The 22,370-nt window shown below is 38.7% G+C and overlaps 1 protein-coding gene across 1 annotated transcript in view; it reads left to right on the top strand.

Moving 5' to 3' along the window:
- The window catches only part of LOC135233039 (IQ domain-containing protein M-like), a 302,634-nt gene that overhangs the window by 165,993 nt on the left and 114,271 nt on the right, over positions 1 to 22,370 (top strand). Inside the window, exon 5 of the mRNA XM_064296152.1 lies at positions 4,266 to 4,427. Coding sequence (XP_064152222.1) covers positions 4,266 to 4,427 — 162 coding nt within the window. The remainder of the gene's footprint in view (positions 1 to 4,265; positions 4,428 to 22,370) is intronic.

Genomic DNA, 22,370 nt, shown 5'->3' with positions numbered 1-22,370 from the left:
CAGGGCACACACCCAGTGTAGCTCTAGAGCCCCTGCTCTCAACTGCTGCTGTTTCCTCTCAGTGAAGATAATTAACCACCTGATGACCTGCTGGATTTATAGTTAAGGAAGCTCTGAGTGGGCTTTTGCCACAGAGCCAGGACTATCCATTGCTTATTTCCATGGAGTTGATTCTGACACATGTTGTTGTTGTTAGGTGCTGTTGAGTCGATTCCGACTAATAGCAGCCCTGTGTGCAACAGAATGGAACATTGCCTGGTCTTGTGACAACCTTACGGTCATTGTTAGGCTTGAGCCCATTGTTGCAGCCACTGTGTCAGTCCATCTCATTGAGGGTCTTCCTCTTTTACCATGCATGATGTCCTTCTCCAGGAACTGACCCTCCTGAAAACATGCCCAAAGTATGTGAGACATAGTCGCACCATCCTCACTTCTAAGGAGCATTCTGGCCATACTTCTTCCGAGGCAGATTTGTTCGTTCTTTTGACAGTCCACGGTATATTCAGTATTCTTCACCAATACCATAATTCAAAGCCATCAATTCTTCTTCAGTCTTCCTTTTTCATTGTCCAGCTCTCACATGCATATGAGGCGATTGAAAACACCATGGGTCAGGCTTACCTTAGACCTTAAAGTGACATCTTTGTCTTTAACACTTTAAAGAGTCTTTTGTAGCATATTTGCCCAATGCAACGCATAGTTTGATTTTTTGACTGCTGCTTCCATGGGCACTGGTTGTGAAAACACCATAGCTAGGGTGTCAAAATGACATCTTTGCTTTTTAACACTTTAAAGAGGTCTTTTGCAGCAGATTTGACCAATGCAATTCATCGTTTGATTTCTTGACTACTGTTTTCATGGATGTTGATTATAGAGCCAAGTAGAACGAAATCCTTGACAACTTCAATCTTTTCTCCATTTATCATGCTGTTGCTTATTGGTCCAGTCGTGAGGATTGTTAGTTTCTTTATGTTGAGGTGTAATCTATCCTGAAGGCTATAGTTTTTGATCTTCATCAGAAACTGCTTCAAATCCTCAGCAAGCAAGGCTGTGTCAGCTGCATACCTCATGTTGTTAAGGAATCTTCCTCCAATCCTGATGCTCCATTCTTCTTCATGTAGTCCATCTTCTTGGATTATTTACCCAGCGTACAGATTGAATAAGTATGATGAAAGGGTATAACTCTAACAAACTTTACTTTTCTGACTTTAAACCATACAGTATCCTGTTGTTCTGTTTCAACAACTGCCTCTTGATCTATGTACAGGTTCTTCATGGCCACAGTTAAGTATTCTGAAGTTTCCATTCTTTGCAATGCTGTCCATAATTTGTTGTGATCCACACAATCGAATGCCTTTGCAAAGTCAGTAAAACACAGGTAAACATCTTTCTGGTATTATCTGCTTTCAGCCAGGATCCATCTGACATCAGCAATTATATCCCTTATTCCACTTCCTCTTCTGAACCTTGCTTGAATTTCTGGCAGTTCCCTGTCAATGTATTGCAGCAGCTGGTTTTGAATGATTTCTGACTCATAGAGACCCTATATCCAAACCAATCTCATCACTGTCGAGTTAATTCTGACTCATAGCGACCCTACAGGGACAGAATATTACTGCTCATAAGGTTTCCAAGGCTGTAATCTTTACAGAAGCAGACTGCCATATCTTTCTCCCACAGAGTGCCTGGTGGGTTCAAACTGCCAGCCTTTCAGTTAGCAGCCAAGCACTTAACCACTGTACCACCAAGGCTCCCAGAGACCCTATATAAAAAAAAAATAGGCACATAGAAATGTAAGACCTCCATATTTGTACTACATTAACGGCCTGGTGAATAGAGTTAAGAAAAAGCTCTTATTTTTTTGAGTTCTGAGAATAACATTATTACATTTAATTTCGGTATAGTAGTATTGACTTAGTGGTGTATTAAACAAATGATACTGTATAAGTAGCAAAAATTATCAATATCAGCAACAAAATTAAATTCCTGTTTTCTCTTGAAATGACTTGTAACAAAATAGAATTTTCTAGCACATGCTGAAATTTTGTTAAAAAATGAAAATGCATATTTGTAATCAACCTTGAAAGATATCGTTAAGGAAAGAACAATTGTTCACAATTCATAGGGCCTTGTTTATTTAAGCTTCAAAGCTCCAGTTGCATTACCCAATGGCAAATGGTGACATTAGCAAGACACTGAGCTGGAAAACTTCAATGTGTGTCTAACACTACAGGTATCGTTATATCATGCTATCCTTGCAACTTTAACACTCCTCGGGCTTCATGTTTTTCTACTTAGTCTTCAATCAGGATAAGCCGGGAATATAGAATGTGGCAGTACTACATTCTCCGCCACGTAGATTTTAATAAAGGCATGTTATTTTTCCTGAAATTGGAGCGTTTGTCTTTATGGAAAATAAAATGATTAAAACGGATAAGCATAATCCTGCCAAATAATGATATTAAACATTTTCTTTTAAAGATAAATGAATTTGAAAACTACAAAGTGGAGGGAGAGGGGAGGCCTTAAGTGTGATTTGGTCTTTTCACACTAAACAGCTGCTATTACTCCTAGTTTTTCCTACTTTATTTTGTGTTGTTTACGATTTCAAAGAGAGAGGTTCTCATCTATTTTCTTCCCCTACTTTCTTTGTTGTATTTAGTTTAGCTATATGATTTCCTAAGGAGCTCTGGTGTCCCAGTGGCTAAGGCGCCCAGCTGCTAACTGAAAAGTCAGTGGTTTAAACCCACCAGTGACTCCTTGGGAGAAGAGACCTGGTGACTTGCTCCAGTAAAGATTACAGCCTAGGAAACTCTAGAGGACAGTTCTACTCTGTCATATAAAGGTTCCCTCTGAGTTGTAATCAACTCGACAGCACACAAATTAAGGATTAAATTCCATTCTTACCTTCCTTCACAAGAGAAGTAGATATCTACAATCTAAGTAGCTCCTGGCTCATCCATTTGGAGTGAATTGTTTCAGGAGACTGCCTCATTGAATTTTAGAACACTGGTAAAGTGAGATTAGAAACTGGAGATCCAAGAGCCATAGCCAGGTATTTTTTTACTTCAAAATTAAAGTTATTTTTTAATTTCAGTATTGTCATCTGCTAGTTAATGAAGGTCATGTTCATATAACAAAGCTGTGTTTACAAATAGGAGTTTCGTTAGATAATCCGAGTCCAATTTCATCATTTACAGACTGAAAAAATTACTTAAACGTCTCTGGACCTCAGTTTCTTCACATAAAATAGGAATAATAACAGGATCTACCTCATAGGTATATTAAAACTAAATGAGTTCATATTTTAAAGCACTTGGAACAATTCCCTGCATATATTAAAATCTGTTGCTGTCCTGTCAGTTCCAATTCATGGCAACCCCACATGTTTCAGTGTAGAACTGCGCTCCATAGGGTTTTCAGTGTCTAATATTGTACAGAAAGAGCCCTGGTAGCACAGATGTTTAAGCACTTGGCTCCTAACTGAAAGGTTGGCAGTTTGAACCCAGCCAGTGTCTCCAGTGGGAGGAAGACCTGGCATCTGCTTCCTTAAAGACTACAGGCAAGAAAACCCTATGGGGCAGTTGTACTCTGTCACATGGAATCACTGTGAGTAGAAATCGACTCCATGATACCTAACAACAATCTTACAGAAGTAGATCGCCAGCCAGGACTTTCTTTTACAGCACTACTGAATGGATTCAAACCTCCAACCTTTTGGTTAGTAGTGCAAACTGTGCCACCCAGCAACTATGCTATTTAAACGTTTGTCCCCCCCAAAAAGATAATCAACCATAGCATATACATTATTATATTTTCTTAAAGAATAACCTAAGAATATCAATTCTTTCAGTAGTTCCAGTTTCTGCAACTTCACATTAACTCAGTGGTTTTGCCAGATTAATCTGATTTTGTTGTTTAAAGGCTGACAAAAATAAAAATATGTGGGGATATTTTAGTATTTATAATGTGAATACTGTTCATTGATTATCTTGATTTTTTCCATAGCTATAATTTTTTTATAAACTACATTGCTTTAAATTGATAGTGTCTGAAGATGATATTAGTAAGGATCTTACTCCTTAATTTTTTCTAATTATCTTTACAGTAAGATTTTTGGTAAAGTACCTTTGGCTAAGAAAATCTTAGTTTTTAGTGTAACCATTAGCATCCAAATTGCATTCCTTAGAAGAAACACAGTAGATATTTTATCAAATAGCAGAATTTAAGTTTTAGTATTCTTTTTTTTTTTTTTTTTTTTACAGATGACCATGAAAGATATTCTGAACTAATCAAGAAGTTCAAAGCAATTGACATGATATTCACACTCTATCCTCCTCTAGGTGCCCATGTGATTAAGAATACACAACTTAAATCAACTTGGCTAAGACCCATTATAAATGGGGAAGAAGGATATAAATATATAGGTAAGATGCTGAAACTTATTATTTCATTTTATAATAAAGGTGAAATGACATTTTAAGCTAATTCATTCTTATTCATCACTTAAATGATGTATAGTCCTACATAGGCTCTTTAAAATATTCTCATTATTTCTTAAGTGTTATTCCTATAATTAAAAAATTGGCCATTTTGCACCTTGGTATCTCCACTAGAATATAAACTAAAGATCGTTGTTTTGCGTGCTCCTATATGTCTAGTGTCTAAATTGCCTGCCTGTTAGTAACAGGGCTCAATAAATATTTGTTTAATGAATAAGTGATATCTTTAACATGTTCTCAGCTGTTAGATTCTTGTAAATGACTTGTCCACTTAGATAAAATTTTCCCTATATATAGCTTTATATATGCATTGGGCAAAAGCGCTGCAAAAGACTTCTTTAAATTGTTAAAAAGCAGAAGATTACACTTTGAGGACTAAGATGCACCTGACCCAAGCCACATTATTTTTAATCACCTCAAATGCATGTGAAAACTGGACAATGAATAAGGAAGACCAAAGAAAAATTGATGACTTTGAATTATGGTATTTGCAAAGAATATTGAATATACCATGTACTGTCAGAAGAATGAACAAATCTGTCTTGGAAGAAGTACAGCCAGAATGCTCCTTAAAAGCGAGGTTGGTGAGAATTCATTTCATATACTTTATGCATGTGATTAGAAAGGACAAGTACCTGGAGAAGGACATCATGCTTGGTGAAGTAGAGGGTCAGTGAAAAAGAGGATGTCCCTCAATGAGATGGATCGACACAGTGGATACAGCAATGAGCTCAAGTATAACCACTGCTGTGAGGATGGCACAGGACTGGGCAGTGTTCTGTTCTGTTGTGCAGAAGGTCATTATGTGTTGGAGCCAACTTGATGGCACATAACAACAACAATTTTAAAATAAGAATATAAATTGATTATGTGCTATTGGGAGTGAACTACAGTATACAATCTATAGCAAGATAAAAAGGATTATGAAATTTCAAGTATTATGGGTTTTTTTAGAACCTGATATATTTTATTAGAATGCAGAAATTATCAAAAAAATTATTAATATCACACACAAGTATAATTTGCTGAAGATCATTCAAAAGCGGTCGCAACAGTACATTGACTGAGAAGTAACAGAAATCTAAGGTGGTTTCAGAAGAAGACATAGAACAGGGATATCATTGCTGATGTTAGATGGATCTTGGCTGAAAGCAGAGAATACCAGAAAGATGTTTACCTGTGTTTTATTAACTACGCAAAGGCGTTTGACTGTGTGGATCATATCAAATTATGGATAACATTGTGAAGAATGGGAATTCTAGAACACTTAATAGTGCTCATAAAGAGCCTGTACATAGACAAAGAGGCAGTCCTTCAAACAGAACGGTGGGATACTGCATGGTTTAAAATCAGAAAAGGTGTGTGTCAGGGTTGTATTCTTTCACCATACTTATTCAATCTGTATAGCGAGCAAATACCCAAGAAGCTGGAGTATATGAAGAAAAATACAGCATCAGGATTGGAGGAAGACTCATTAACAACCTGCGATATGCAGATGACACAACTTTGCTTGGTTGAAGCCAAGGGAACTTGGAGCACTTACTGATGAAGATCAAAGACTGCATCCTTCAGTATGGATTGCATCTTAACATAAAGAAGAAAATCCTCACAACTGGACCAATGAGCAACATCATGGTAAACAGAGAAAACACTGAAGTTGTCAAGGATTTCATGGAAGCAGCAGCCAAGAAGTCAGATGACTTATCGAATCGGGTAAATCTGCTGCAAAAGATGTCTTTAAAGTGTTGACATCAAGGATGTCGCTTTGATGACCAAGGTGTGCCTGATGCGAGTCATGGTGTTTTTAAACACCTCATATGCATGAGAAAGCTGGACAGTGAATAAGGAGGACCAAAGAAGGGTGGATGCCTTTGAATTATGGTGTTGTGAAGAATATTGAATATACCATGGACTTCCAGAAGAAGGAACAAATATTTCTTGGAAGAAATACAACTGCAATGCTCCATATAAGCAAGGAAGGCAAGACTTCATCTCAAGTACTTTGGACATGTTATCGGGAGGGACCAGTCCCTGGAGAAAGGCATCATGCTTGGTAAAGTAGAAGGTCAGGGAAAGGGATGAAGACCCTCGAGATGGACTGACACCATGGCTGCAGTGACGGGCTCAAGCATAGCAAGGATTGTGAGGATGGCGCAGGTCGGGGTAGTGTTTCATACTGTTGTACATGGGGTCACTATGAGTCAGAACCGACTCAACAGCACCTAACAACAACGATATCCTGCATTTGTTACTCTTTAGCTGCTTGCCTTATGTCTCAGTTACGCAGTGCTGCCGTAGCATGAATGCCACAAGTTGCTCTTAAGAACAGACACTTATTTTCTCACAATTTAAGAGGCTAGGAGTCTAAATTCAGGGCACCAGGTATGAGGGAAGATTCTGTCTCTGGTCTCTAGGTAAAGATCCCTGTCTCTTTCAGCTCCTATAACCCTGGGATTCCTATCTTTCTTTAAGATCTTCGTATGGCATGTGCCCCGCGCCCCATTTTTGCTCTTTTTATAACTGGGAAGTGGTTAGGTTTAGTACACACCATACACTGATATGGCCTTATTACTATAGCAAAGAAAACCCAATTTCCAAACAAGATTACATTCACAGGTATAGGGGTTAGAATTCCAAGAGAAATTTTATGGGGACACAATTCAATCCATAACACCTTGTATTATGGTGTCAGTATTTCTGTATAGCATTTCTCACTGCCTGGCATTGTATTATGTGTTTGCTTATTGAATCATAGAGTAGGTGTACCTATTACGCTTTAAGATATGGCTAAACTGTTTTGCAAAATGGTTATACCATTTCACATTTTCCACCGGTAGAGATATGAGAGTTATGTGTGCTCAACATCTAGACCAGCACTTGGTACAGTAAGACTTTCTAATCTGAGCCATTCTTCTGGGTGTGTATTGGTATCTTATTGTGGTTTAAGTTTGCATTTCTCTAATAATTAGTGATTTTTAGCATTTTTTCATGTGCTAATTTGTCATTAATATATCATTTTTGATGAGATAGAGCTTCAGATCTTTTGGCTATTTTTATATTGGCTTATTTATTTTCCTAGTATTGAGTTTTGAAAACCTTTTACATACTATGAATACAAGTCCATTACATTTATATTTTGCAAATGGTTTTTCCCAGTCTATTGCTTCTCTTTTTAGTTGTTTGATAGCATCTTTTAGAGCACAGAAGTTTTTAATTTTGATGAAGTCCAAATGTATACATTTGATTCATTTTGACATATGTATATACCCATGAAAATATAATTACAATCAAGGAGAAATTTTGATTTACTAATTTATTGTTTCATGACTCATGCTTTTGAAGTCATATCCAAGAAATTTTACTCTAACTTTTGATCACAAAGATTTTCTTCTGGAGGTTTTGTAGGTTTACATCTTGTATTTAGATATATGACATATTTTGAATTAATTTTTTCTCAAGGTAAAGATTGAAGTTCATTTTTTTACATAGTGATATTCAAATATTCTAGCACTCTTTGCTGAAAAGACTTTTCTTTCATCTATGAGTTGACTGCATTTTTGTCAAAACCAAATAGACAAAAGAAGATATACAAATATCAAATAAGCATATGAAAAGATGCTCAGCATCATTAGTTACTAGGAAATACAAATTAAAATGGCAATGAGATACAACTACTCATTTATTGTTGTTTTTGTTATTAGGTGCCTCCAGTCAGTTCTGACTCATAACAACTTTATATATAAAGGAATGAAACTTTACCCAGTCCTACGCCATCCTCACAGTCATTGCTGTGTTTGAGCCCATTGTTGCAGCCACTGTGCCAAACCATTTCATTGAGGGTCTTTCTCTTTTTAGCTGATTCTGGACTTTACCAAGGATGATGTTCTTTTCAGGGATTAATTCCTCCTGAAAACATGTCCAAAGTGTGTCCATGGTATCCTCACTTCTAAGGAGCATTCTGGCTGCACTTCCAGACAGATTTGTTTGTTCTACTGGCAACTCATGGTATATTCAGTATTCTTCACCAACAGCATAATCCAAATGCGTCAATTCTTCTCGTCTTTCTTATTAGTTGTCCAGCTTTTGCATGCATATGAGGCAATTGAAAATACTGTGGCTTGGGTCAGGCGCACCTTAGTTCTCAAAGTAACATCTATGCTTTTTAACTGTTTAAAGTTTTTTAAGTCCAAAGCAATATGTCATTTGATTTCTTCACTGCTGCTTCCACGGATATCAATTGTGGATCCAAGTAAAATGAAATCCTTGGCAACTTCAATATTTTTTCCATTTATCATGATGTTGCTTATTGGCCCAGCTGTGAGGATTTTTGTTTTCTTATGTTGAGGTGTAATCCATACTGTAGACTGTAGTCTTTGTTCTTCATTAGTAAGTACCTAGAGTCCTCTTTGCTTTCTGCAAGCAAGGTTGTGTCATCTGCATATCTCAGGTTGTTAATTATTCTTCCTCCAATCCACAGTTCTTCTTCATATAGTCCAGCTTCATGGATTATTTGCTCAGCATAAGAATGAATAAATATGGTGAAAAGCTACAATCTCGACACACACCTTTTCTGATTTTAAACCACCCAGTATCCTCTTGTTCTGTTCTAACGATTGCCTCTTGGTCTATGTACATGTTCCTCAGGAGCACAATTAAGTGCTCTGGAATTCCCATTCTTTCCAATGTCATTCATAATTTATTATGATCTACACAGTCAAATGGCTTTGCATAGTCACCAAAACACAGGTAAACGTCTTTCTGGTATTCCCTGCTTTCAGCCAAGATTCACCTGACATCAGCAATAACATCCCTTGTTCCATGTCCTCTTCTGAATCCAGCTTGAATTTCTGGCAGTTCTCTATAGACGTACTACTGTAACCATTTTTGAATTATCTGCAGCAAAGTTTTACTTGTGTGTGATATTAATGATACTGTTTGATAATTTTCACATTCTGTTAGATCACCTTTTTTTGGAATGGGGAGGTGTATGAATATCTTCCAGTCGGTTAACCAGGTAGATGTTGTCCAAATTTCTTGGCCTAGACAAGTGAGTACCTCCAGCACTGCATCAATTTGTTGAAACATCTCAGTTGGTAGTCCATCAATTCCTGAAGTCTTGTTTTTTGCCACTGCCTTCAGTGCAGCTTGGACTTCTTCCTTCAGTACCTTCAGTTCTTGTTTATATGCTACCTTCTGAAATGGTTGAATAACAATGAATTATTTTGGTCACTCACTTATTAGAATGGCTAAAATAAAATAAAAATATGACAATACCAATTCTGGCAAGGATGTGGAGCAATTGAAACACTCTTACATTAGTAGTGGAAATGGAAGATGGTACAACCACTGTGAAAATATTTTGATACTCTTCTTATAAAGTTAAACATACAACAGCCCGAAAACCCAGCCATTATACTCTAGGTATTTTCCCCAGAGAAATGAAAACTTTTGTTTATGTGAAAATCTGTAAACTAAAATCCAAGCCTCTTATTGTCATTTCTGACTCACAGGGACCCTATAGGATAGGGTAAAACTGCCCCATAGAGTTTCCAAGGAGCGGCTGGTGAATTCGAACTGCTGACCTTTTGGTTAGCAGCCGAGCTCTTAAACACCGTACCACCAGGGCTGCATGAAAACCAGTACACGTTTATATACAGCAGCTTTATCCATAGTCACCAAAAACTAATAACAACACAAATGCCCTTCACTAATGAATGGATAAACAACATTTATTTTTTATTTATTGTGCTCTAAGTGAAAGTTTACAAATCAAGTCAGTCTCTCATACAAAAACTTATACACACCTTGCTTTGTACTCCTAGCTGCTCTCCCCCAATGAGAGAGCACACACCTCCTTTCTACCCTGTGTTCCCCATGCCCGTTCAACCAGCTGCTCTCCCCCTCTGCCTTCTCATCTCGCTTCCAGAGAGGAGCTGCCCACATTGTCTCATCTGTCTATTTGAGCCAAGAAGCTCACTCTTCACCAGTATCATTTTCTGTCTTATAGTCCAGCCACATCTCTATCTGAAGAGTTGGCTTTGGGAATGGTTCCAGTCTTAGGTTAACAGAGGGTCCAGGGACCATGACCTCTGGGGTCCCTCCAGTCTCAGACTATTAAATCTGGTCTTTTTACAAGAATCTGAGTTCTGCACCCCACTTTTCTCTTGCTCTGGCAGGGACTCTCTGTTGTGTTCCCTGTTAGGGCAGTCATCGCTGGTAGCTAGGCACCATCTAGTTCTTCTGGTCTCAGGCTATTGTAGTTTATGTGGCTCTTTCTGTCTCTTGGGCTCATATTTACCATGTGTCTTTGGTGTTCTTCATTCTCCTTTGCTCCAGGTGGGTTGAGACCAATTGATGCATCTTAGATGGCTGCCTTGCTGGTGTTTAAGACCCCAGATGTCACTCACCAAAGTGGGATGCAGAACATTTTCTTAATACATTTTGCTATGCCAATTGACCTAGATTTCTCGTGAAACCATGGTCCGCAGACCCCCGTCTCTGCTACTCCGGCCTTCAAAGCATTTGGTTGTATTCAGGAAACCTCTTAGCTTTTGGTTTAGTCCAGTTGTGCTGACCTCCCTGTATTGTGTATTGTCTTTCCCTTCACGTAAAACAGTTCTTGTCTACTAATTAGTGAGTACCGCTTTCCCTCCCTTCCCACCCTTGTAACCATCCAAGAATATTTTCTTCTGTTTAAACTTTTTCTTGAGTTCTTATAATAGTGGTCCCATACAATATTTGTCCTTTTGCAACTGACTGCTTTCACTTAGCATAATGCCTTCCAGATTCCTTCATGTTATGAGGTGTTTCACAGATTCATCGTTGTTCTCGATCATTACATAGTATTCTATTATGTGAATATACAATAATTTATTTATCCATTCATCTGTTGATGGGCACCTTGGTTGCGTCCATCTTTTTGCTATTGTAAACAGTACTGCAGTGAACATGGGTGTGCAGGTGTCTGTTCATGTGAGGGCTCTTATTTCTCTAGGATATATTCCAAGGAGTAGGATTGCTGGATCTTATGGTAGTTCTATTTCTAGCTTTTTAAGGAAGCACCAAATCGACTTCCAAAGTGGTTGTACCATTTTACATTCCAACCAGCAGTGTGTAAGTGTTCCAATCCCTCCACAACCTCTCCAACATTTATTATTTTTTGTGTTTTGGATTAATGCCAGCCTTGTTGGGGTGAGATGGTATCTCACTGTAGTTTTGATTTGCATTTCTCTAATGGCTAATGATTGTGACCATTTCCTCACATATCTGGTAGCTGCCTGAATGTCTTCTTTGGCGAAGGCCCTGCTCATAGCCTTTGCCCATTTGTCTCTTTGTTGTTCATTTTTTGCAGTATCACCTAGGTGTTAGAGATCAGACGCTGAATGGATTTGTCACAGCTAAAAACTTTCTCCCTGTCTGTAGGTAATCTTTTTACTCTTTTGGTGAAGTCTTTGGAGGAGCGTAAGTGTTTGATTTTTGTGAGTTCCAAGTTATCTAGTTTCTCTTCTGGTGTTTATGCATTGTTAGTAATGTTTTTTATACTGTTTATGCCATGTATTAGGGCTCCAAGCATTGTCCCTATTTTTTTTTTCATAATCTTTATCACTTTAGGTTTTATATTTAGGTCTTTGATCCATTTAAATTATTTTAACTGATTTTTCTTCGAATATATTGGTACCAAGTGTTTTATCTTCGGTCTCGCTAATTCTGGTTTCCACCTCCTCAGTTCTGCTCCTCTGACTTTCTATTGAGTTTTCTAATTTTGAAATTTTACTGTTAATCTTCTGAATTTCTGTTTGCTGTCTCTCTATGGATTCATGTGGCATATTAAATTTGTCATTATGCTTTTGAATAACCTTCTTATTTCCTTGACTGCTTTATCTGTGTGTTCCTTGGCTTGTTCTGCGTTTTGCCTGATGTCCTTCCTGATCTCTTGAAGAGTTCTGTATATTAATCTTTTGTATTCTACCTATGGTAATTCTGGGAATATATCTTCATCTGGAAGATTCCATGATTCTTTGTTCTGGGAGCTTGTTGAAACGATCATGGTCTCCTTCTTTGTGTGATTTGATATTGACTATTATCTCCAAGACATCTATAAGTTATTGCATCAATTTATTTTATATTTGCTTACTGTGTCTTAGCTTCTTGCTTTGTTTTGTTTTGATATGCCCAGATTTGCTGCTCAAGTGCGCTAGCTTGATTATTGGCACCTTTGAAGCTCTAACGTACTTTCACCAGATGGCTAGAGCTGTTACCAGGTAAATGAGCCTAGGAGTCCATTCACTTTTCTTGTATGGATTCAGCTCAGATGTTCAGGTAATCTACCACCAGGTGTGTGGTTCAGGCTGTCACTTACAGTCTGAGAGGAGCAGCGATGATTGGTGTAGGCACAGGTATCTGGTTGCAGCAAGGGGTCACACTCTGATCAAGGCAGAGGGCTAACAACCATCCCCTTAGTGTCTGTGAGGAAAGCACATCCCTGTTCCCTGGAGCACACAGGTGCATGGGCTCTTCAGCCAGAACACGGGCACTCAGTGCTTTTGGCTGTAAGGACTGGGACACACCACTTATCCTTGGACCCCTGGCATGGGTGGCTAGGTGGCATGGGTGGAGCCACCAGTCCTCAGGCCCCTGATGTGGGTAGATGAGGACCCTGCTTAACGGGCAGAGCAGTGTCAAACATCAGTAACCTGCCTCTCCAGTACACAGTTGAAACAGTTGACATCAGACCTCAGGCACATACACTGTTATGCTGTACCAACAAGGGCCTAAGCTGTTGTAATGGGCCCACACAGGTCCATGCAGAGGTGCAAGGCATCAAAGTCCGTGAACCACTTGTGCTCGGACAGAAGCCACTTTTGCCCTGAGTTCCCAGATTAGGGGAGCTGGCAGATTATTTTTTCCCCCATTTGTTAAGTTGTTCCTTCTCCAAGGCTGGGAGAATGGATCAGAGGGTGCAGCAGGACCTACCTCAGGCCCAGGGAAATCGACCACTACTGAAGCTGGCCTGCGGTCTGGGACAGAAGGAGGAGGGACCAGGTAAATGGGAGAGTGTTCTTTCAAAAGGGGTGCTTTTTGATCAGTGTGGCAAATTAGACACCAGCACTTATCTTTTGCTGAGAGCTCTGTTCTTCCCTTATTCCGGAGGTGTGAGTAGACTGTGTGCCACTCATTCTCTCTCACTGAGGAAACTGTGTCCGGAACAGTACCACCAGCTGTGCCATGGTCACACCAAGGGATTGGGGCTTCAAGGCGCTGGTTCCTGCCAGGTCAGATCTGGCAACTCCTCACTGCTTCTGAACCAGCTCTCCCTCCCCCTGCCACTCAGTCTGATTTCTTAACTTTGCCTTTGATGTTCTGGACTCCTAGCTTGTCATATATATAATTGATTCACATATTTTTTTGGATCTTTGATGTAAAAGGGACTTCTGGAAGCATCTGACTACTCTGCCATCTTGGCCCCACCTCTGGATAAACAAAATTTAGTAAATCTGTACAGTTGAATACTATTCAGCAATAAAAAGGATTGAATTACTGTAAAAGGGACTACCGGAAGCATCTGACTACTCTGCCATCTTGGCCCCACCTCTGGATAAACAAAATTTAGTAAATCTGTACAGTTGAATACTATTCAGCAATAAAAAGGATTGAATTACTGTTACACACAACAACATGACTGAATCTCAAATGCATCATGAAAAGTGAAACAGGCCGGGCTCCCGTGGCGTCTCTATGGTTGGTGTCACTTAGTGCAGTAACTCATGATATCACCCCCCCATGGACTTCCTTCTGCACCAGACCATACAGAATCACTAATACTGTTTTTGTACTATTGTTACTCATAAATCATAGTTCATGTATCCCAGTATTTCTTTTCCTTTAATTACTGCTTCATTCTCAAAACTATTACTGATATAGGCTCACAAATACTAATTACCACAATATGGTAGCTAAAACACCAGAAAATTCTAAAATCAGTGACTATAAAAACACTGGTGTTTTTATAAAAACACTAGCAGGAGAGGCGGGGCCAAGATGACTGACTAGGTAGAAGCTACCTCGGATCCCTCTTGCAACAAACACTCGGAAAAACAAGTGAATCGATCACATACATGACAATCTACGAACCCTGGCCATCAATCACAGATCTAAAGAGTTGACCTGAGTGACAGGGGAGTGAAAAGTTGCACCCTGAAGCAGCGAAAGCCTCTGGAACTGGCGTCCCGCTCCACAGTCTTGAGCTCTTGCGGTTCCCTGGTGCCAAGTGGTGGGGCTGATTGCGGCTTGCTGAGGCGGGCAGGCATGGGACACAGCCCTAACCCCAGCCCCCTGGGGTAACCTCGGTAGAGACTCAGCCAGCACAGGAAGGCTGCACACTGACACGGCTAAGGCGAGAATGGGCAACCACGGGGAAGCAGCGACTGTTTCCAGAGCCTGGAGCCAGAGTCCCAGTTAGAAAACCTTGGCGCCGGGCTTTGGATTGGGCACAGGGGAGCTGAGCACGGCTTCCTGAGGCTGCGCAAACACAGGACGCAGCCCTAGCTCCCTGAACTGACCTTGGGGGAAGCCCAGCCAATGCATGCAGGCAGGGAAAGGACACAGCTGACAGGAGGAGAAGTCACCGGGAGGCAACGACTGGTTTTGGAGCCTGGAGTGCAGTGTCCCAGCCAGGGAACCTTGACGCTGGACTTTGGACTGTGAGTAGAAGAGCTGACCACAGCTTCTGAGACAGCACAAGCACGGGATGCAGGTCTGACCCTTGGGGGCAATCTCGATCCAGCCACTGCACACAGGCTACTACACGCCCTCAGAAATCTCAGATAAAACAGTCATCACCAAGCAAGATAAGTAACTTTGTCTATATTGCTGGATGCTATTCTCTTCTACCTATCTGATCCCTCCCCTCCCTGCCCCAGGTGGCTTCATTAACATTGGAATTTCCTGGGCCAGGGAGTGAAGTGCTCCGTGTTTTTTTTTTTTTTTTTCTTCTAACCAATTCTTCTGGCCTGAGAGAAGCAGCTACTAAAAACCCAGGGATGAAAAATCCTTTCCTGACTTCCTTAAATTGGAATAAAAATACAGAACCAGCTCCAGCCAAGCATATGAAATCCACAGTCTTTGGCTTTCATTCCTACAGGAAACAAGGTGGCTATTATAATGCAAAGGCAATTCTGATAGAGATCTGACTGTAACTGTTTTAGCGGATCACTGGAAAGACAAGTTTTCCAGGTCTGATCTCTCTACATATTAAACAGAGCCCTCACTGATCCACAACGGGGAAATGAGGGCTGAAGATCCACCCAAACCGCCTAGCCACCTGCCATAGGGGTCTGAGGATACTGACACCTACCAATCTTTAGAGGTACATGCATTGGGTGCCTAAGGTACAGCTGCAGAGCCCACCCACCAAAGTGCTTTAGGAATACAGACACACCTACCTCACTGGCACATGGGGGAAGGCTGTCAGAATCCTTCTCCCCCTGGAGTGTGACCCCCTGCTGCTACTAGGATCTGGTGCACATAACTATCACCACTACTCCTCTAAGTTAATAGGTGACAGTCTACACCACACACTTGGTGGCCCAAAATCAGAACACCTAAGCTGATTCTATTCAAGGAAAGTGAATGGACTCTTAGGCTTATATATCTGGTAACACCCCAAACCAGCTAGTAATAGGACATAAGTGATTCAAAGGCTACAAAAATCAAGACAGTGCAATCTAGTAGCCCATCTGCAAATATTGAAACAAAACAAGATAAGACTCAGTGAGCAAATATAAAATAAATCATTACAATATCTTATAGATGGCTCGGAACAGCAGTTGACATCAAACCACATAAAGAAGCAGACCATGATTGCTTCTACAAACTCCCCAAATTAAAGAATCAAAATCTTTCCCAAATGAAGACACAATCCTGGATTTGCCAGATGCAGAATATAAAAAACTAAAATACAGAATGCTTCAAGACATCAGGGATGACCTCAGAAATGAAACAAGCCAATGTACACAAAAACCCAAGCAACACACTGATAAAGCAGTTGAAGAAATCAAAAAGATTATTCAAGAACATAGTGAAAAAATTAATAAGCTGCAAGAATCCATAGAGAGATAGCATTCAGAAATCCAAAAGATTAACAGTAAAATTACAAAATTAGACAACTCAATAGGAAGTCAGAGGAGCAGAACTGAGCAATTGGTATGCAGAGTGGGGGAGTTGGAGGATAAGGCAATTGACACAAATATAGTCGAAGAAAAATCAGATAAAAGAATTTTAAAAAGTGAGGAAATCCTAAGAATCATGTGGGACTCTATCAAGAAGAATAGCTTGCATATGATTGGAGTTCCAGAACAGGGAGGGATAACAGAAAATAGAGAGAATAGTTGAAGATCTGTTGGCAGAAAACTTCCCTGACATCATGAAATATGAAAGGATATCTATCCAAGATGCTCATCGAACCCCATATAAGATTGATCCAAAAAGAAAATCACCAAGACATATTATCATCAAACTTGCCAAAACCAAAGATAAAGAGAAAATTTTAAAAGCAGTCAGGGATAAAAGAAATGTCTCCTACAAAGAAGAATCAATAAGAGTAAGTTCAGACTACTCAGCAGCAACCATGCTGGCAAGAAGGCAATGGGATGACATATATAGAGCACTGAAGGAGAAAAACTGCCAGCCAAGGGTCATATATCCAGCAAAACTCTCTCTCAAATATGAAGGTGAAATTAAAACATTTACAGATAAACACAAGCTTAGAGAATTTGCAAAAACCAAACGAAAGCTACAAGAATTACTAAAGGAAATTGGTTAGAAAATCAATAATATCAGATACCAACACATCACAAGGTCACAGAACAGAACATCCTGATATCGACTCAAATAGGGAAATCACAAAAACAAATTAAGATTAATTTTAAAAAAGAAAAAAAAATGCTCAAAACAGGGAATCATTGAAGTCATTATGTAAAAGACCACAATAATCAAAAAGAGGGGCTAAATACAGGAGGCATAGATCTTCTGTATGGAGATGAAGACAAGGTGATATAGGATGATACAAGTTAGGATTTTACTTAGAAAAATAGGGGTAATATTAAGGTAACCACAAAGAGGTCTAACAATTCCATAATTCAAAATAAAAACCAAGAAAAACATAACGACCCAGCAAACATAAATTCGACTACTATGAAAAAGGGGAACACACAATTTACAAAGAAAAATGTCTCAGCCCAAAAAAGTAAGTGGAAAAATGAAATTGTCAACAACGCACACAAAAAGGCATCAAAATGATAGCACTAAACTCATACTTATCTATAATTACACTGAAAGTAAAGGGACTAAATGCACCAATTAAGAGACATAGAGTCTTGGACTGGATAAAGAAACATGATCCGTCTATATGCTGCCGACAAGAGACACACCTTAGACTTAGAGACACAAACTAAAACTCAAAGGATGGAAAAAAATATATCAAACAAACAGCAATCAAAAAAGAGCGAGAGTGGCAATATTAATTTCTGACAAAATAGACTTTAGAGTTAAATCTACCACAAGGATAAAGAAGGACGCTACAGAATGATTAAAGGGACAATTGACCAGGAAGACATAACCATATTAAATATTTATGCACCCAATGACAAGGCTGCAAGATACATAAAACAAACTTTAACAGAACTGAAAAGTGAGATAGACACCTCCACAATTATAGTAGGAGACTTCAACACACCACTTTTGGAGAAGGGCAGGACTTCCAGTTAGAAGCTTAATAGAGACCCGGAAGACCTAATTGCTACAATCAACCAACTCGACCTCATAGACTTATACAGAACACTCCACCAACAGCTGCAAAGTATACTTTTTTTTCCAGTGCACGTGGAACATTCTCTAGAATATTCACATATCACATATTAGGTCATAAAACAAACCTTTGCAGAATCTAAAACATCGAAATATTACAAAGCATCTTCTCAGACCACAAGGCCATAAAAACGGAAATCAATAACAGAAAAACTAGGGAAAAGAAATCAAATACTTGGAAAATGAGCAACACCCTGCTCAAAAAAGACTGGGTTATAGAAGACATTAAGGAGGGAATAAAGAAATTCATAGAATGCAATGAGAATGAAAACACTTCCTATCAAAACCTCTGGGACACAGCAAAAGCAGTGCTCAGAGGTCAATTTATATCGATAAATGCACACATACAAAAAGAAGAAAGAGCCAAAATCAGAGAACTGTCCCTACAACTTGAACAAATAGAAAGTGAGCAACAAAAGAATCCATCAGGCACCAGAAGAAAACAAATCATAAAAACTAGAGCTGAACTAAATGAATTAGAGAACAGAAAAACAATTGAAAGAATTAACAAAGCCAAAAGCTGGTTCTTGGAAAAAATTAACAAAATTGATAAACCATTGGCCAGACCGACTAAAGAAATACGGGAAAGGAAACAAATTACCCAAATAAGAAATGAGATGGGTCACATCACAACAGACCTAACTGAAATTAAAAGAATCCTATCAGATTATTATGAAAAATTGTACTCTAACAAATTTGCAAACCTAGAAGACATGGATGAATTCCTAGAAAAACACTACCTACCTAAACTAACACAATCAGAAGTAGAACAACTAAATAGACTCATAACAAAAGAAGAGATTGAAAAGGTAATCAAAAAACTCCCAACAAAAAAAAAAAACCCTCGCCCGGACGGCTTCACTGCAGAATTCTACCAAACTTTCAGAGAAGAGTTAACGCCACTACTAAAGGCGTTTCAAAGCATAGAAAATGATGGAATACTACCCAACTCATTCTATGAAGCCAGCATATCCTTGATACTAACCAGGAAAAGACACCACGAAAAAAGAGAATTACAGACCTATATCCCTCATGGACATAGATGCAAAAATCCTCAACAAAATTCTAGCCAATAGAATTCAACAACATATCAAAAAAATAATCCACCACAACGAAGGTATGCAAGGTTGGTTCAATATTAGAAAAACCATTAATGCAATCCACCATATAAATAAAACAGAAGACAAAAACCACATGATCTTATCAATTGATGTAGAAAAGGCACTTGACAAAGTCCAACAACCATTCATGATAAAAACTCTCACCAAAATAGGAATTGAAGAAAAATTCCTCAACATAATAAAGGGCATCTATACAAAGCTTTTGGTTTATACGAAGCCAACAGCCAACATCACTCTAAATGGAGAGAACCTGAAAGCATTTCCCTTGAGAATGGGAACCAGACAAGGATGCCCTTTATCACCGCTCTTAATCAACATTGTGCTAGAAGTCCTAGCCAGAGCAATTAGGCTAGACAAAGAAATAAAGGTCATCCAGATTGTCAAGGAGGAAGTAAAATTATCTCTATCAGCAGATGACATGATCTTATACACAGAAAACCCTAAGGAATCCTCCAGAAAACTACGGAACCTAATAGAAGAGTTTGGCAGAGTCTCAGGTTATAAGATAAACATACAAAAATCACTTGGATTCCTCTACATCAACAAGAAGAACATCGAAGAGGAAATCACCAAATCAATACCATTCACAGTAGCCCCCAAGAAGATAAAATACTTAGGAATAAATCTTACCAAAGGTGCAAAAGACCTATAGAGAGAAAACTACAAAGTACTAGTGCAAGAAACTAAAAGGGACCTACATAAGTGGAAAAACATACCTTGCTCATGGATAGGAAGGCTTAACATAGTAAAAATGTCTATTCTACCAAAAGCCATCTATACATACAATGCACTTCCGATCCAAATTCCAATGACATTTTTTAATGTGACGGAGAAACAAATCACCAACTTCATATGGAAGGGAAAGAAGCCTCGGATAAGTAAAGCATTGCTGAAAAAGAAGAAGAAAGTGGGAGGCCTCACTCTACCTGACTTCAGAACCTATTATACAGCCACAGTAGTCAAAACAGCCTGGTATTGGTTCTAAAATCAGGTAGATTGAGACCTCTCACTTTCTTCTTTTTCAGCAATGCTTTACTTATCCGGGGAATCTTTCCCTTCCATATGAAGTTGGTGATTTGTTTCTCCGTCACATTAAAAAATGTCATTGGAATTTGGATCGGAAGTGCATTGTATGTATAGATGGCTTTTGGTGGAATAGACATTTTTACTATGTTAAGCCTTCCTATGTATGAGCGAGGTATGTTTTTCCACTTATGTAGGTCCCTTTTAGTTTCTTGCACTAGTACTTTGTAGTTTTCTCTCTATAGGTCTTTTGCACCTTTGGTAAGATTTATTCCTAAGTATTTTATCTTCTTGGGGGCTACTGTGAATGGTATTGATTTGGTGATTTCCTCTTCGATGTTCTTCTTGTTGATGTAGAGGAATCCAAGTGATTTTTGTATGTTTATCTTATAACCTGAGACTCTGCCAAACTCTTCTATTAGGTTCCGTAGTTTTCTGGAGGATTCCTTAGGGTTTTCTGTGTATAAGATCATGTCATCTGCTGATAGAGATAATTTTACTTCCTCCTTGACAATCTGGATGACCTTTATTTCTTTGTCTAGCCTAATTGCTCTGGCTAGGACTTCTAGCACAATGTTGATTAAGAGCGGTGATAAAGGGCATCCTTGTCTGGTTCCCATTCTCAAGGGAAATGCTTTCAGGTTCTCTCCATTTAGAGTGATGTTGGCTGTTGGCTTCGTATAAACCAAAAGCTTTGTATAGATGCCCTTTATTATGTTGAGGAATTTTCCTTCAATTCCTATTTTGGTGAGAGTTTTTATCATGAATGGGTGTTGGACTTTATCAAATACCTTTTCTGCATTAATTGATAAGATCATGTGATTTTTGTCTTTTGTTTTACTTATGTGATGGATTACATTAATGGTTTTTCTAATAATAAACCAGCCTTACAAATCCCACTTGATCGTGGTGAATTATTTTTTTGATATGTTGTTGAATTCTATTGGCTAGAATTTTGTTGAGGATTTTTGCATCTATGTTCATGAGGGATATAGGTCTCTAATTTTCTTTTTTTGTAATGACTTTACCTGGTTTTGGTATCAGGAAGATGGTGGCTTCATAGAATGAGTTGGGTAGTATTCCATCATTTTCTATGCTTTGAAATACCTTTAGTAGTAGTGGTGTTAACTCCTCTCTGAAAGTTTGGTAGAACTCTGCTATGAAGCCGTCCGGGCCAGGGCTTTTTTTTGTTGGGAGTTTTTTGATTACCTTTTCAATCTCTTTTTTTTGTTATGGGTCTATTTAGTTGTTCTACTTCTGAATGTGTTAGTTTAGGTGGGTAGTGTTTTTCTAGGAATTCATCCATTTCTTCTAGGTTTGCAAATTTGTTAGAGTACAATTTTTCGTAATAATCTGATAGGATTCTTTTAATTTCAGTTGGGTCTGTTGTGATGTGGCCCTTCTCGTTTCTTATTCGGGTTATTTGCTGTATTTCTTTAGTCAGTCTGGCCAATGGTTTATCAATTTTGTTAATTTTTTCCAAGAACCAGCTTTTGGCTTTGTTAATTCTTTCAATTGTTTTTCTGTTCTCTAATTCATTTAGTTCAGCTCTAGTTTTTATGATTTGTTTTCTTCTGGTGCCTGATGGATTCTTTTGTTGCTCACTTTCTATTTGTTCAAGTTGTAGGGACAGTTCTCTGATTTTGGCTCTTTCTTCTTTTTGTATGTGTGCATTTATCAATATAAATTGGCCTCTGAGCACTGCTTTTGCTGTGTCCCAGAGGTTTCGATAGGAAGTATTTTCATTCTCGCTGCATTCTATGAATTTCCTTATTCCCTCCTTGATGTCTTCTATAATCCAGTCTTTTTTCAGGAGGGTATTGTTCATTTTCCAAGTATTTGATTTCTTTTCCCTAGTTTT

The sequence above is a fragment of the Loxodonta africana genome, chromosome 13, assembly GCF_030014295.1.
Source record: "Loxodonta africana isolate mLoxAfr1 chromosome 13, mLoxAfr1.hap2, whole genome shotgun sequence".
Classification (NCBI taxonomy): Eukaryota; Metazoa; Chordata; class Mammalia; order Proboscidea; family Elephantidae; genus Loxodonta; species Loxodonta africana.
This window is presented reverse-complemented; position numbering and strand designations above follow the sequence as displayed.